This window comes from Hypanus sabinus, chromosome 9 (assembly GCF_030144855.1).
Source record: "Hypanus sabinus isolate sHypSab1 chromosome 9, sHypSab1.hap1, whole genome shotgun sequence".
Lineage (NCBI taxonomy): Eukaryota > Metazoa > Chordata > Chondrichthyes > Myliobatiformes > Dasyatidae > Hypanus > Hypanus sabinus.
Genome location: NC_082714.1, coordinates 166,963 through 184,888, shown reverse-complemented (window position 1 = coordinate 184,888; position 17,926 = coordinate 166,963). Strand labels below are relative to the sequence as shown.

Here is a 17,926-nt window from a genome sequence, read left to right as displayed (position 1 = left end):
AAGGTAGAGATTGATAGGTTTTTAATTGGACATGGCATCAAAGGTTATGGAGAGAAGGCCAGGAACTTGGTTTGAGGAGGAGATATAAAAAAAAGGGTCAGCCATGATTGAATGGTGGAGCACACTTGATGGGCCAGGTAGCCTAATTCTGCTCCTATGTCTTATGGTTTCATATATGTGAGCAAAAATTAGTGGGAAGATTGGGAACCTTTTAAAAACCAACCCAAGGCAACTTAAAAGTCATTAAGAAGGAAAAGCTATAATACAAAAGTAAGCTAACCAATAATATTAATGACAATACTAGAAGTTTCTTCAAATACATAAAGTTTAAAAGAGAGGCAAGAATGAATATTGGACCAATGGAAAAAGATGCTGGAGTGTCTGAACTTTTTTGGCCAGCCTCCCATGCTGTGCACATTGGTGACCATTCTGATCTTTCTGAAGACCAATTTTCAGCCTTGCAATCCTTTTGCTCTTAACTTATCTATAATATCACTTAGAATTTTCCTTCACCTTGTCTGCTGGGACATCCTTATGCCTTCCTTTATCCCCCCCCCCCCCCTGTTTTCTTAAGTGCTCTTACATTTCTTATACTTCATTAGCACTTCCTTTGTTCCTACTGTCTATACCTGCTGTGCACTTCCTTTTTTTTCTTAACCAGGGCCTCAATATCTCTTGAAAAGGTATTCCCTATACCTGATATCTTTAGCTTTTATTCCGACAGGCACATGTAAGCTTCGTACTCTCAGAATTTCACTTTTGAAGGCCTCCCACTTATCAAGTACATCTTAACCAGAAAATAGTCAGTCCTAATCCACACTTACCAGATCCTTTCTGATACAATCAAAATTAACCCTTCTCCAATTTAGCATCTCAACCCATGGAGCAGACCAGCATCTGCAGATTTCCTCATGTTTGCTGTCTTTTGTCATATTAGCTTTGAAGCTGATAGCATTGTGATCACTAGATGCAAAAGAATTTCCTTTCACAAACTTCTGTCATCAGTCCACTCTGATTACCTAATAGCAGATCAATTATCACACACTCTCTCATTGGGACTTCTATGTACTGATTAAGGAAACTTTCCTGAACGGATTTGACAAACTTTATCCCATCTTGTCCTTTTACAGTAGGGGATTTCCAGTCAATATGTGGAAAGTAAAATCACTAACTATACCAACCTTATATTTCTTGCAAAGGTTTACAATCTCTCTCTAAATTTGTTCCTCTAAATCCCTCAGACTGTTGGGCGGTCTGTAACATAGCTCCATTAACATGGTCATACCTTTCTTATTTATCAGTTCAACCCATAACATTTCACTTGATGAGTTCTCCAGTCTGTTCTGACCAAGCAGTGCCATAACATTTCCCCTGAATAGTAGTGCCACCCCTCCTCCTTTAATCTCTCCGACTCTGTTGCATCTAAAACAATAGAATCCCAGAATATTGAGCTGCCAGTCCTGCCCCTCCTGCAACCAAGACTCACTAATGGCTACAATGTCATAATTCCAGGAGTGGATCCATGCCTTGAGCTCATTGGCTTTGCCTACGATACTTCTTGCATTGAAAAATACGCTGCTCAGGATATTAATCACATAATGTTCAACCCTTTGATCCCTAACTTTGTCTGAGGTTTTAACAACATCTGTCTCCATAACCTCTCTACTATCTGTTCTGGCACTCTGGTTCCCATCCCCCTGCAACTCTCGTTTAAACCTCACCATGCAGCACTAGCAAAAATATCTGCTACGATATTAGTTCCCTTCCAGTTCTGGTGTAAACTGTCTCCTCTGTATAGTTCCCACCTTCTTTGGAAGAGCACCCAATGATCCAAAAATCTTTTGCCCTCCCTCCTACATCAATCCCTAGAAAAGTGTTAAACTGCATATTCTTCCTAGTTCTGGCCTCACTCGCACATGGCACGGGTAGCAAACCTGAGATCACAACCCTGAAGGTTCTGCCCTTTAACTTAGCATCTGACTCCCTGAACTCACTTTGCAGAACCTCGTCAGTCTTCCTACATATTGGTACCTAAATGGACCACAACCTCTGGCTATTCACCCTCCCATTTGAGAATGCTGAGGACTCAATCCGAGATACCCCAGTACCTGGCACCTGGGAGGCAATTTACCATTCAAGAATCCTATTCTTGTCTACAGAACCTCCTTTCTGTTCCCCTAACTAATGAATCCCCTATCACCATTTCTCCCTCCTTCCCTTCCGAGTCACAGAGTCAGACCCAGTGCCAGAGACCTGACTGCTGTGACCCTCCTGTGCTCGGTTATCCCCTTAACAGTATTCAAAGTGGTATATCTGTTATTGAGGGGGATGGCTACAGGGGTACTCTTCACTGGCTGTTTAACCCCCTTCCCTTCCTGTCACCTAGTTTCCTGTGTCCTACACCAGCCTCTGAGTAAAATGGTAATGGGAAAACGTTCTTGAACTTAATTGTCCACTGCCACCAACTTCATAGTTCTTGCATCCTGCACCTCCTGTTTCTACTTCCTACCCAAATATACAAACCAGCTTGTCCAGGACCCATTGTTTCAGCTTGTTCCTGCCCCACTGTGCTCATATCTGCATACCTCGACTCTGTTTTATCCCCCCAGTTCAGTCTCTTCCCACCTACATCCGTGACATCTCACATACCCTTGATCTTTTCAAGAATTTCAGGTTCCCTGACCCCCATTATCTTATTTTCACTATGTATGTCTGGTCCCTATACACCCCCATCCCCCATCAGGAAGGCCTCAAAGCTCTCTGTTTCTTTCTGGACACCAGCCCAGCTAGTTCCCCTCCATCACCACTCTCCTCCATCGACTGGAACTTGTCCTCACTCTAAATAATTTCTCCTTTCACTCCTCCCACTTCTTTCAAACAAAAGGGGTAGCCATGGGCACTTACATGGGTTACAGCTATGCCTGCCTGTTTGCCGGCTACATGGAACAGTCTATGTTCCAAGCATACACTGGCGACTGTCTCGCACTTTTCCTAGGCTACATAGACAACTGCATTGGTGCTGCTTCCTGCAATCATGCTGAACTCGTCAACTTTGCTTCCAGTTTCCAACATGCCCTCAAATTTACCTGCTCCATTTCCGACACTTCCCTTCCCTTTCTCAATATCACTGTCTCTTTCTCTGGAGGCAGCTTATCCACCAATATCTATTATAACCAACAGACTCCCACAGCTACCTTGTAAAAACGCCATCCCCTTCTTCAATTCCTCTGTTTCCACCACATCTGATCTCAGGATGAGGCTTTTCATTCTAGGACAATGGAGATGTCCTCCTTTTTCAAAGAAAGGGGTTTCCCTTCTTCCACCATCAACACTGCCCTCAACAACATCTCTTTCATTTCACACATGTCTGCTCTTACCCCATCCTCCCACCACCCGACCAGGGATAGGGTTCCTCTTGTCCTCACCTGCCATCCCACCAGCCTCAGCGTCCAGCACATAATTCTCTGAAACTACCACCACCACCAACAGGATCCCACCACCGAGCATATCCTTCCCTCCCCCTCTATTTCCTGCTTTCCACAGGGATCACTCCCTACACGATTCTCTTGACCATTTGTCCTTCACCACTGATCTCCCTCCTGGCACTTATCCTTGCAAGTGGAACAAATGCTTCACTTGCCCCTCTGCCTCCTCCCTCACTGATATTCAGGGCCCCAAAAAGTCCTTCCAGGTGAGGCGACACTTCACCCGTGAGTCTGTTGGGGTTATATACTGTGTTCAGTGCTCCCAGTGTGGCCTCCTGTATATCAGGGAGATCCGACGCAGATTGGGACCTGAGCATTTATGCTCCATCCACCGGAACAAGCACAATCTCCCATTGGCCATCCATTTTAAATCCACTTCCCATTCCCATTCATTCATCCATGGCCTCTGCCACTCTCATGATAAGGCCACATTATGTTGGAGGTACAAAACCTTATATTCCGTTTGGGTAGCCTCCAAGCTGATGGCATGAATTTCGATTTCTGAAACTTTGAGTAATACCTCCCCAATTCACCATTTCCCATCCCTTTTTCCCTCTCTTATGTTATCTCCTTCTCTGCCTATCTCCTTCTCTGGTGCTCCTCTTCCCCTTTTTTTCTTTCTTCCACGACCTTCTGTCTCACCAATCAACTTCCTAGCTTTTTGCTTCATCCCTCCACCTCCATTTCACCTGCATTAGGGTTAGGGTTAGGGTTAGGGTTAGGGTTAGGGTTAGGGTTAGGGTTAGGGTTAGGGTTAGGGTTAGGGTTAGGGTTAGGGTTAGGGTTAGGGTGTCACCTGGTGTTTCTCTCTCTCCTCCCCCACCTTTCAAATCTACTCCTCAGCTTTTTTTCTCCAGTCCTGCCGAAGGGTTTCGGCCCAAAATGTCGACTACTTTTTTTTCCCAGCGATGCTGCCTGGCCTGCTGAGTTCCTCCAGCATCTTGGATTTCCAGCATCTGCAGATTTTCTCTTGTTAGCCATTATGATTGCTCAATTTATAATATGGATGAATCATTTACTGCCCAGGCTCAGATATAAAGTTTAATTGCTGCCTAGAGGAGTGAGAAAAAGCTTCCTCGCACCCCAGTTCCATAACCCAACACTCATTAGATTGGACTTTACCACAAATGTGACTGGATATCAACATCTATAGGACTGTACCCTGCACAACAGACCAAATGCCAATGCCAATGCCATTGAAACTGTATCTTGGATTCGATGGATCCTACCCCACTGTTTCTGGAATAAACTCCACTCATAGGATTCAATCATCCTATCAAAGATCATAACCCATTACTGATGAACCCTGGTAACTACACAGTGCTTTGATTGGCCATATAATTGGGAAAGGATGCAATGAAGACAGCTGCTACACACAACCTTGCTGATGGTGGAACTGTCATTGAAACATTGCAGGTCCAAATTGGATTCAGCTGAAAGATGTTGCAGAGGCACTCGCACCACACACAACCTTATAAGCAGTGAAAGAGAGAGCTGTCAAGTAATCAATCACTGGGTTTCTTTTCACTTAATGCAGCATTGACCTTATTAATGACAAATTATCAGTGTAATTAACAGTGCTGAAAGCTTGGCGAGCATTGCATTGGCTCAAATGTGAATGAGCCATAGAGAGACCTGCAATGCTTAAACCTCAAACAAAAGATACACTTATGTGCACCAGAGAACTGCAAGCTTTTCATAAGATCAAAATAATAATAACAAATTGTTTTTTTAAGTGTTCATTGAAAATAATTATTGACAAGTTATTACTTGCTGGCAACCTTAAAAGTGTGGAAAGCTACAATGATTAACCTGCTGTACTGAAGAAGCATCATGAAAATATGCACAATGGGAGAGAAAAGGAATAATGTGGGAATGGGAGTTGGACATAGGGAACTGTAGGAGTTTGGGGCAGAGAGTCATTGTACAGAGTGTTATCGCCACTAATCCAGAAACTGAGAATATAAATGCAGCCCCAGAGAAAGACAGGTATAAGACCATATGACAAAGGAACAGAATTCAGTCATTCAGCCCATCACATCTGTTCTCTAACCCTAACAGGCTCCAACACTTTGGAGTCATTACTCTCTAGCTAAAAAAAAAATTCTCCTTACCTCTGTTCTGAAAGGTTACCCCTCAATTTAGACTAACTGGCCTATAATTTCTTTTGCTTACCTCCCTTCTTAAAGGAGTAGAGTGATATTTGTAATCTTCCAGTTCTCTGGGACCATGCCAGGATCAAGTGATTCTTGAAAGATTATGACCAATACATCTGTTATCTCTTTCGCAACCTCTCTCAAGACTCTGGGATGTAGTCCACCTGGTCCAGGTGACTTATCCACCTTAAGACCTTTGAGTTTGCCTAACACTATAATAGCAGTGGCATTCAGTCCTGCTCTCTGAAACTCATGGACCTCTGGCATGCTGTTTATATCTTCCACAGTGAAGACAGATGCAAAGTACCCATTAAGTTCTTCTGTTATTTCTTTGTTGCCCATTACTACCTCACCAGCATCATTTCCAGTCCAATATCAACTCTCACCTCCCTTTTACTGAAAAAAACTTATAGTATTCTGCTTTATATTATTGGTTAGTTTGCCCTCATATTTCATCTTGCCCTTCTTATAACTTTTTATGCTGCCTTTTGTTGGATTTTAAAAGGTTACCAAACATCCAACCTCCCCTCATTTCTGCTACCTTATATGCCCTTTCCTTATGCAGTCCTTAACTTCAGCCATGGTTGTCTACCCCTGCCATTTGGGAACATATTCCTCTGTGAGACATTCCTCTGTGGAAAGTGGCCAATGAGTGAGTGGGCCTCTGAAAGAGTGGAGATTTGAGGCTTTGATGAGAAGAGGCGGAGGACAAGTTTGTTCCCAGTTAGTCTTTACAATGCCTCCTGAGACAGTGATTTGCCTCTCCTGTGAGATGTGGCAGACTTGGGGGAACTCCCCTCTCCCGCAGAGTCACAGCAGCTGGATGACCTTCGACTCATAAGGGAGAATGAGGCAGTCATAGATGAGAGCTACAGGGAGGTAGTCGCACCTAGGCTGCCGGAAGTTGGTTATTGGGTGACAGTCAGAGGGGGGAAAGCGAAGGTGAATAGACAGGTAGTGCAGAGCACCCCTGTAGCCATTCCCCGAATAATAAGTTTACCATCCTGGATACTGTTGGCGAGGACGACCGACCAGGTGTGAGCCACAGTGGCAGGGTCTGTGGCACTGAGTCTGACCCTGTGGTGCAGAAGGATGGGACGGAGAAGAAGAGAGCTGTCATCATTGGAGACTCAATAGTCAGGGGAGCAGACAGGAGATTTTGTGGACGTGAGAAGGACACCCACATGGTTTGTCTCTGACTGGGTGCGTGACATCCTGGTACGAGAGGGAAAGCAATCAGAAGTCATGATACATGTTGGTACCAACGACATTGGCAGGAAGAGGGATGAGATCCTGAAGTGTGAGTTTCGGGAACTAGCAGAAGGCTGAAGAACAGGACCTCAAGGGTGGCATTCTCAGGATTGCTGCCAGTGCTACGTGATAGTGATGGTAAGAATTGGAGGAGATGGCAGTTGAATGCGTGGCTGAGGAATAGGTGCAGGGGACAGAGTTTTAGATTTTTGGACCATTGGGATCTCTTCTGCGGAAGGTGGGACCTGTATGGATTGGATGAGTTGCACCTGAACTCGAGGGGGAGCAATATGCTTGCAGGTAGGTTTGCTAGCATGGTTCGTGAGGATTTAAACTAATTTGCAAGGGGGATGGGACCCAGAGCGATAGAGCAGTGAAAGAAGTGCATGGAGTAAAGCCAGATCTAACGCATAGGGAGGCTTTGAGGAAAGAGAAGCAAGATAAAGGGTGTAAAGGTAGTAAGGTAGAAGGGCTAAAGTGTGTGTACTTCAATGCAAGGAGCGTCAGGAACAAAGGTGATGAACTGAGAGCTTGGATACATACTTGGAATTATGATGTAGTGGCCATTACAGAGACTTGGCTGACACCAGGACAGGTATGGATTCTCAATATTCCTGGATTTCAATGCTTTAAAAGGGATAGAGAGGGGGGGAAAGGGGACGAGGGGTGGCATTACTGGTCAGGGATACTATTACAGCTATAGAAAGGGTGAGTAATGTAGCAGGATCCTCTTTTGAGTCAGTATGGTGGAAGTCACGAACAGGAAGGGAGCAGTTACTCTACTGGAGGTATTCTAAAGGCCCCCTGGTAGCAGCAGACAGACATACCAAGAGCAGATTGGGAGGCAGATTTTGGAAAGGTGCAAAAATAACAGGGTTGTTATCATGGGTGACTTTAACTTCCCTAATATTGATTGGCACTTGATTAGTTCCAAGGGTTTAGATGGGGCAAAGTTTGTTAAGTGTGTCCTGTATGGATTCCTGTCACAGTATGTTGACAGGACGACTAGGGGGAATGGCATACTAGATCTAGTATTAGGTAACGAACCAGGTCAGGTCACAGATCTCTCAGTGGGTGAGCATCTGGGGGACAGTGATCACCGCTCCCTGGCCTTTAGCATTATCATGGAAAAGGATAGAATCAGAGAGGACAGGAAAATTTTTAATTGGGGAAGGGCAAATTATGAGGCTATAAGGCTAGAACTTGCGGGTGTGAATTGGGATGATGTTTTGGCAGGGAAATGGACTATGGACATGTGGTCGATGTTTAAGGACCACAAGACAGAGTACAAAGTAAATGGCAGGATACTTGGTTGTGTGGAGGAGCAGAGGGATCTGGGGGTACATGTCCACAGATCCCTGAAAGTTGCCTCACAGGTAGATAGGGTAGTTAAGAAAGCTTATGGGGTGTTAGCTTTCATAAATCGAGGGATAGAGTTTAAGAGATGCGATATAATGATGCAGCTCTATAAAACTCTAGTTGGGCCACACTTGGAGTACTGTGTCCAGTTCTGGTCGCCTCACTATAGGAAGGATGTGTAAGCACTGGAAAGGGTACAGAGGAGATTTAACAGGATGCTGGCTGCTTTAGAGAGTATGGATTATGATCAGAGATTAAGGGAGCTAGGGCTTTACTCTTTGGAGAGAAGGAGGATGAGAGGAGACATGATAGAAGTATACAAGATATTAAGAGAATTAGATAGAGTGGACAGCCAGCACCTCTTCCCCAGGGCACCACTGCTCAATACAAGAGGACATGGCTTTAAGGTAAGGGGAGGGAAGTTCAGGGGGGATATTAGAGGAAGGTTTTTCACTCAGAAAATGGTTGGTGCGTGGAATGCACTGCCTGAGTCAGTGGTGGAAGCAGATACACTAGTGAAGTTTAAGTGACTACTAGACAGGTACATTTAAGGTGGGGGGTTATATGGGAGGCAGGGTTTGAGGGTTGGCACAAAATTGTGGGCCAAAGGGCCTGTAATGTGCTGTACTATTCTATGTTCTACATCTATTCTGCACCTTGTGAACTATTCCCAGAAACTTCAGCCGTCTCTCCTCCATCATCCCCGCCAGTATCCTCCTCCAATTCACCTGGACAAGCTCCTCTCTCAGGCCACTGTAATTCCCTTTATTCCATTGTGATACTGATACATGTGAATTATGTTTCATCCCTCTCAAATTGCAGTATGAATTCAAACATATTATGATCACTTCTTCTTAAGGGTTCCTATACTTTAAGCTCCTTAATAAAATCTGAGTTATTACCCAGCTCCCAACCCCTTGAGTAGGCTTAAGCACAGCTGTTCTATAAAGCCATGTCATAAGCATTCAACAAAATCCCAATTTTGTGATCCAACACCAACCTGATTTTTCCAATCCCCTTGCCTTTTGAAGTCCCCTATTACAATTGTGTTGTTACCCTTATTACTTACGTTTTCCAATTTCCTTTGCAATCTCAGCAACTATTTGGAGGCTTATATATGATTTCCATATTTTTTACCCTTGCAGTTTCTTAACTCCACTCACAAAGATTCAATATTCTCTGACCCTATGTCACCTCTTTCTAAAAGATGTAATTCCATTAGCCAGCAGAACCACAGAATATCAACAAGATTAGATAAAGATAGGATAAAACTGGTATAGGGGATGAAGAAGAACTAGATTGCGATGTACTTCAGTTTTCAGAATAGTGTTAATGAAGTCCCTCATAAGAAGTTAGGCTGTATTATTAAGGTTGAAGGTATTGGTATGGATTAAAAATTAGCAGCGAGACGGAACATTAAATAGGAATAGATGGATCCTTTTTGATGTGGCAGTCACTGGATTAGGGAACAGAATGACATTAAACTGGGTAGAATTTGAATCGTAAGGAAAATGCAAAGAGACTTCAAGACAACAGGCAGATACAGCAAGCAGGGAAAACAGGGCAAATGTAGTATGATGTATCTAGCAATGGAAAAAGCACATAGTGTTTGAGAAGTGTTGATGTGTTTTCTGAAAACAATGTGCAGCTACAAAAAGCTGTTAAGAAGGCAAATAATAAGTTACCATTCAGAGGAAAAAGGTTTGAGAACAGAAGCAAGGATGTGCTGCTACAATAATATAGAGACCACATGCCCTGTTGTGTGCAGTTTTGTTTCATTATTTAAGAAAGAGTAGGTGTGCAATGATTCTTGTAGGATCTGCCTTATGAGAAGAGATTAGGTTGGCTGCATTTATATTCACTACAATTTCGAAGAATGGAATGCTTATAAATGAAACAAAATTCTGATGGGAAGGATGATTTGTGTTAAAATGCAGGGTACAGAGTCTGGTTACAGTGCAAGAGGTTTGCGAGATGCAGAGAAATGTTTTTATTCAGACAGTTGAGAAACTGTGGAAATTGCCATACAGAAGGTTGTAGAAGCCAAGTTATTAAATATATTAGGAGATCAATAGACTTCTGCATAAAGGGAGAGTGGGAATAATTAGTGGAGAATGATGAATGATTAAAGTTTTCACTTTCCTATTTTCTTCATGTATACTGCCTGGGCTTTCTGTTTGTATTGCATATTGTCTTTGCATGGCATTAATCTTGCTTTTTTCTGACTCACAGACTGTGAATCATACTGCAAACCTGTGAAAGGCAACTTGAAGATTAACATGAAAAAATATTGCAAGAAAGACTACGGTAATCTCCAATCTTCCTCACATTCTTACAATCTAATTCAAGAAAATATTCAGCATATCCAGACAGATAGTGATTTCCCAAGTTTGGATGTGGCTCAGATGATACCGTGCAAATGGTTATCAATAAGATAATTTCCATTTGCAAATGAATATAAGAAAGCAGCCCATGTCTGAGCAATACAGAAGGCACAAGATACAAACATCGCAAAGAGAAAGTATTCTGAAGGCAAGATGACACAGCCATGGCTAACAAGTGAATTCAAAGCCAACATAAAAGCCAAAAATAAAGCAAAAATTAGAGGGAAGTTAAAGGATTGGGAAGCTAGTAATGATCTTTCAAGAATTACTTTATCCTAGTATGGTTCCGGAGGGTCTTGTATGACAAGCTGTTCAATCCTGGAATAATTTTTGTGAACCTCCTTTGAACCCTCTCCAGTGTCAGCACATCATTTCTCAGATAAGGGTCCCAAAACTGCTCACAATGCTCCAAGTGAGGCCTCACCAGTGTCTTATTTTTCAAAAGTACATCCTTGCTTTTATATTCTAGTCCTCTTGAAAGAATGCTAACATCACATTTGCCTTCCTCAACGCCAACTCAACCTGCAAATTAAACTTTAGGGAATCCTGCATGAAGACTCCCAAGTTCTTTTGCACCTCAGATTTTTGAATTTTCTCTCTACTTAGAAAATAGTCTTCCCTTTTGATTCTGCCTCCAAAGACCAAATACTTCTCGGCACTGTATTCCATTTGCCACTTCTTTACCCATATTTTTTAATCTGTCTAAGTCCTTCTGTAGCCTCTCTATTTCCTCAAAACTACTTCCCCCTCCACCTATCTTCGTATCATCTGCAAATTTTTTAACAGAGGTATCAATTCTGTTATCCATGTCCTTGACATAAAAAGAAGCCATCCTAACACAGGCCTCTATGGAACACCACTCGTCACCAGCAGCTAACCAGAAAAGGCTCCCTTTATTCCCACTCTTTGCCTCCTGTCGATCAGTCACTGCTTTATCTGTGCTAGTATCTTTTCTGTAATATCATGGCCTCTTGTTAAGGAGCTTCATGTGTGGCACCTTGTCAAAGGCCTTCTGAAAATCCAAATACACAACATCCAATAATTCTCCTTTGTCTATCCTACCTGTTATTTCTTTAAAGAATTCCAACAGATCTTTGTCAGACAAGATTTTCCCTTGAGGAAACCATGCTGACTATGGTCTATTATATCATGTGCCTCCAAGTACCCTAAGACCACATACTTAACAATCAACACCAACATATTCCCAACCACTGAGGTCAGACTAACTGGCCTATAATTTCCCTTCTTCTGCCTCTCGCCCTTCTTGTATAGTGGAGTGACATTTGCAATTTTCTAGTCATCTGAAATCCATTCCAGAATCCAGTGATTCTTGAAAGATCATTACTAATGTCTCCCCATTCTCTTCAGCCACCTCTTTTAGAACCCTAGGGTATATAGCATCTGGTCCAGGTGATTTATCTACCTTCAGACCTTCCAGTTTCCAAAGAACCTTCTCCCATGTAATGGCAGCTTCACATACTTCTGACCCCTGACACTCTTGAACTTCCAGCGGTTGGGACTGTCAAGGGTCAGGTAGTTAAACATCTATTCATTTCTTCAATATAGTCATCACAATTCATTCCCTTTCGATGGAGAATTTTAAAGATTCCCACATATCTTAGTGAATTGGATTCAACTCTGTTATGAATAGACAAACCCTAATTTACAGCCTGTGCTCTCTGGTTCAGGGAACATCAGCCAGCCCCCTGTCTACCTGATCAAACTGCAAATAACTTTATACACTTCAACAGTTATTCTATCAAAAATCTGAAAATAGGCTGCGTCTGCTAATCTCTGTATCTGTCAGTCCTGCCATCAGAAGCCTCAGTCTAGTTTATTTTCTGTGAATAGGCTGTCCGCTGACCTTCTCCGTATACAACAGCCCCGCCATCAGAGGCCTCAGTTTGGTTTACCTTTCTGAGAATAGGCTGAATCTGCTAATCTTCATATACAACAGTCCCTGCCATCAGGGGCCTCAGTCTGGTTTACTTTCCAAAATTAATTTATTATTAGTATATCCTTCCTTATGAATTGAGACCAGTCCAATATATAGTTTGCTGATGCTTTTTCATCGGGGTCCTATTAATTGCAACCAAAATATATTTGACAGACGCACTCAGCAGATTAGCAAGTATTTATGGGAAGAGAAAGAAATGAAGCCTGTGCTTCATCCCCCTCCTACAAAGCCAACATTGTGTTTGCCCTCTAAATTGTTTGCTCGACCTTCATATAAAATTCCACTGGTCGCATGACATTCAAGCCCTTTTGAACACCAATACTTTTCAATTTTCACTATTTAATATATTCTTTGCCTTCCTGTTTCTTCAACCAATGTAAATGGCCTCACAATTTTATATGCTATATCCTATCAGCAATATTCATACCATGTCACTTAACCTTCCTATATCTCCTTAGACCAAAAGTCATAAGAGCAAAACTAGGTCATTCAGCCCATTGAGTCTGTTCCACCGTTCCATCATGGCTGATCCCGGATCCCACTCAACCCATATACCTGCCTTCTCTCCATAGGTTTTGGTGCCCTGACCAATCAGAAAAGGATCAACTTCTGCTTTAAATATACGTACAAATGGATATGGCCTTCACATAGTCTGCAGTAAAGCTTTCCACTGATTCACTACTTCCTTACTAAAAAATAATTCCTCCTTACCTCTGTTCTAAAAGGTTGCCCTCAATTTTGAGGCTGTGGCCTCTAGTTCTGGATACCCCCACCACAGGAAACATCCTCTCCACATCTACCCTATCTAGTCCTTTCAACATTCAGTAGGTTTCAATGAGATTCCCACGCATTCTTCTAAATACCACTGAGTACAGGCCCAAAGCTGCCAAATGCTCCTCATACATTAGCTCCTTCATTCCCAGAATCAACCTCATGAAACTCCTCTGAACTCTCCAATCACAACGTATCCTTTCTGAGATATGGGGCCCAAATTTGTTGACAATTCTCTGTGTAGCTGACTATTATCTTATAAAGCCTCAGTAGTATGTCCTTGCTTTTATATTCAATTCCTCTTGTAATAAATGCAAACATTGCAATTGTCTTCTTTACCACAGACTCAACCTGTAAATTAACCTTCTGGGAATCTTGCACAAGGATCCATCTGCACCTCTGATGTTTGAACCTTCTCCCCATTTAGATAGTAGTCTGCACTGTTGTTCCTTTTACCAAAATGTATTATTTTACATCTCCAACACTATACCATCTGCCACTTTTTTGCCCATTCTTCCAATTTGTCCAAATCCTGCTGCAATCGCATTGCTTCCTCAGCACTACTTACCCCTCCACTTAACTTTTTATTATCTGCAAACTTTGCCACAAAGCCATCAATTCCATTATCCGAATCGTTGATAAACAAGGTGAAAAGTAGTGGTCCCACTGCAGATTACAAACAAGAGAAAATTTTCAGTTGCTGGAGATCCAAGCAACACACACAAAATGCTGGAGGAACTTGGTAGTCCAAGCAGCATTTATGGAAAAGAGTACAGTCGATGTTTTAGGCCGAAACCCTTCGGCAGGACTTCGAGGTAGTGTTGAGTAAACTTGTGGGCCTGAAGATAGATAAGTACCCTGGTCCTTTTGGAATGCATCCCAGGGTACTGAAAGAATTGGCAGAAGTTATAGTAGAGACTTTGGTGATGATTTACCAAAATTCTCTGAACTCTGGGCAGGTCCCAGCAGACTGGAAGAAGATAAGTATCATGCTACTGTTCAAAAAAAGGATGTAAGAAAAAGGTAGGTAACTATAGGCCAGTTAATTTAACATCTATAGTTGGGAAAATGCTTGAAGCTATCACTAAAGAAGAAATACCAAAACATCTGTAAAGAAATGGATCCATCAGGCAGATGCAGCAGGGATTCAGCAAAAGCAGGTCCTGTTTGACAAACTTACTGGCGTTCTTTGAGGATAGAGGGAAATAGATGGACATTATTTACTTGGATTTTTAGAATGCATTCGATCAGGTGCCACATAAAAGACTTATCCATAAGATAAGGAGGCATAGAGTTGTGGTTGATGTATTAGCATGGATGAGGATTGGTTAACTAATAGAAAGCAGAGAGTTGGGATACATGGGTGTTACTCTGGTTTGCAATCAGTGGTGAGCAGGGATCGGTGCTATGCCACAGATATACATTAAAAATCTGAAAAAGGGGGCTGAGTATAGTGCATCTAAGTTTGCTGATGAAGGAACTCAGCAGGTCAGGTAGCTTCTAAGGAAAAGAAGATCTCTCGGTTGCCACTCACTTCAACTCTCCTTCACATTCCCATTTGGATATGTCCATACATGGCCTCCTCTACTGCCATGATGAGGCCAAATTTAGGTTGGAGGAACATCTCATATACCGTCTGGGTAGTCTCCAGCCCTTTGATATGAACATCGAATTCTCCAACTTCCGGTAATTCCCTCCCTCTCCCTTCCCCCATCCCACCTTCAATCTGTCTCCTCTTCTAGCTGCCTATCACCTCTCACCTCCATAGTGCTTTCCCCTTAGATTCCTTCTTCACCTCTTCTGCCTATCCCCTCCCTGCTTTCCCTTCCCCACCCCTTGATCTTTCCTCTGATTGGTTTTCCACCCTCCCCCCACCTTCTTTATAGGGCCCCTGCCCCTCCTTCTTCAGTCCTGATGAAGGGTCTTGACCCAAAATGTTGACTGCTTCTTTCAACGGATGCTACCCGACCTGCTGAGTTCATCCAGCTTTTTTGTATGGGGAAAAGCCAGTTAGGTGGAGATGAGTCCATGGCCATGATCTTATTGAATGGTGGAGCAGGCTTGACGAGCCGGATGGCCTACTCCTGCTCCTATTTCTTATGTTCTTATCTTCTTTTCTATAGATCTTACCAGACCTGCTGAGTTGCTTCAGCAGTTTGTGTATGTTGCTTGGTGTCCCTATACTGATGTCTGAGGAACATCATTTGTCACTGGTAGCCAACCAGAAAAGGCCCTTTTACTCACATTTGCTGCCTCCTGCCTGTCAGACATTCCTCTATCCATGCCAATACCTTTCCCATCTCTTTAGGCCACTGTACATCCTCCTCACAGTGCACATTTCCACTTAGCTTAGTGTCATCTGCAAACTTATATATATTCTGTTTGTTCCCTTGTTAATGACTAATTGTCACGAGCTACAGGTCCTGACCTCACAACATAAAAATGAACTGTTCATTCCACCTTTAGTCCTGATGAAGAGTCTTGGCCTGAAACACTGACTGTTCATTCCTTTCCAGCGATGCTGCCTGACTTGCTGAGTTCCTCCAGCATTTTGTGTGTGTAATTTCCATTAACTCTTATTGGATCCTTGATCCCTGCCACTATAATTTCCTCGATACCATGTGTCCAGTGATGGATATCAAACAATTCTTTTGATTTATTAGGAATGAATATTCAGATTCATAATCTGATTTATTATTAGTAATTTATATGACATGAAATTTGTTGTTTGTTGGCAACAGTACAAAGCAAAGACAGAAATATTTATATAAATTACAAAAGTAAAGAAATAGTGCAAAAATAGGAGGTTGTGTTCATAGGCCATTCAGAAATCTGATGGAGTAGGGAAGGAGCTGTTTCTGAATCATTGGGCCATTCAGAAATCTGATGGAGTAGGTGAAGGAGCTGTTTCTGAATCGTTGGGGCATTCAGAAATCTGATGGAGTAGGTGAAGGAGCTGTTTCTGAATCGTTGGGGCATTCAGAAGTCTGATGTTGTAGGTGAGGGTCTGTTTCTGAATCATTGTGTCTATGGGCCATTCAGAAATCTGATGGAGTAGGGAAGGAGCTGTTTCTGAATCATTGGGCCATTCAGAAATCTGATGGAGTAGGTGAAGGAGCTGTTTCTGAATTGTTGGGGCATTCAGAAATCTGATGGAGTAGGTGAAGGAGCTGTTTCTGAATCGTTGGGGCATTCAGAAGTCTGATGTTGTAGGTGAGGGTCTGTTTCTGAATCATTGTGTCTATGGGCCATTCAGAAATCTGATGGAGTAGGGAAGGAGCTGTTTCTGAATCGTTGGGGGATTCAGAAATCTGATGGTGTAGGTGAAGGAGCTGTTTCTGAATCGTTGGGCCATTCAGAAGTCTGATGGTGTAGGTGAGGGTCTGTTTCTGAATCGTTGTGTCTATGGGCCATTCAGAAATCTGATGGTGTAGGTGAAGGAGCTGTTTCTGAATCGTTGGGCCATTCAGAAGTCTGATGGTGTAGGTGAGGGTCTGTTTCTGAATCGTTGTGTCCATGAGTCATTCAGAAATCTGTTGGTGTAGGTGAAGGATCCATTTCAGAATATTTAAACATAGAACAATACAGCACATTACAGGATATTCATCCCACAAATCTGTTGCAACATATATAAACCTATGTGCCTACCTATCAGCCTATATAAACCCATGTGCCCATCTAAGAGCCTCTTGAAAATGTTCTTATTGCATCACCGCCCTCAGGAGTTCATTCCAAGGACCTACCGCTCTCTGGGTAAGAACTTTACCTCTGACATTTCCCTTCATCTTTTCTTCACTCATCATAAGAGGATGTCCTCTAGTATTAGCCATTGATACACTGAGAAAAAAGAGATTTCTGATCACTCTATCAATGCCTCTTGTCATCTTTTACACCTTGTCAAGTTGCCTCGCATTCTCCTTCACTCCAAAGAGAAAAGCCACAGCTCACTCAATCTTTCCTCATAAGCCATGTTCCATAATCCAGGCATCATCCTGGAAGATCTCCTCTTCACTCTCTCTAAAGCTTTCACATCCTTTCTATGATAAGATCATAAGACATTAGATCAGAAATAAGCTATCTGGCCCATAGTGATCCATTTCCCTCTTAACCACAATCTCCTGCCTTCTCCCCATATCCTTTCATGCTTTGATTAATCAAGAATCTATCAACCTCTGTCTTAGATATACCTAAAGACCTGACCACCATAGCTGCCTGTGGCAATGAATTGCACAGATTCATCACTCTCTGGCCAAAGAAACTCCTGTTAATCACCGTTCTAAAAGTATGCCCTTCTATTCTGAGGCTGTGCCCTCTGGTCCTGGACTTCCCCAACATAGGAAACATCCACTCTATTGCAACCTTTCAAAATTTGATAGGTTTCAATTAGGTCACCCTTCATTCTGAATTCCCTAACCCTAACCCTAATGCCAGTGAGAACAGGACCAGAGCCATCAAATGCTCCTCATATGATAAGCCTTTCAATCCCAGAATCATTTTTGTGAACTTCCTCTGAACCTTCTCCAATGCCAGGAGAGGGCATTGACAAGGGGCCCAAAACTACTC

General features: G+C 42.7%; 1 protein-coding gene across 1 annotated transcript in view; it reads left to right on the top strand.

Moving 5' to 3' along the window:
* Positions 1-17,926, top strand: part of LOC132398991 (netrin-3-like) — a 469,273-nt gene that overhangs the window by 436,196 nt on the left and 15,151 nt on the right. Inside the window, exon 6 of the mRNA XM_059978829.1 lies at positions 10,484-10,558. Within this exon, the coding sequence (XP_059834812.1) occupies positions 10,484-10,558 (75 nt within the window). The remainder of the gene's footprint in view (positions 1-10,483; positions 10,559-17,926) is intronic.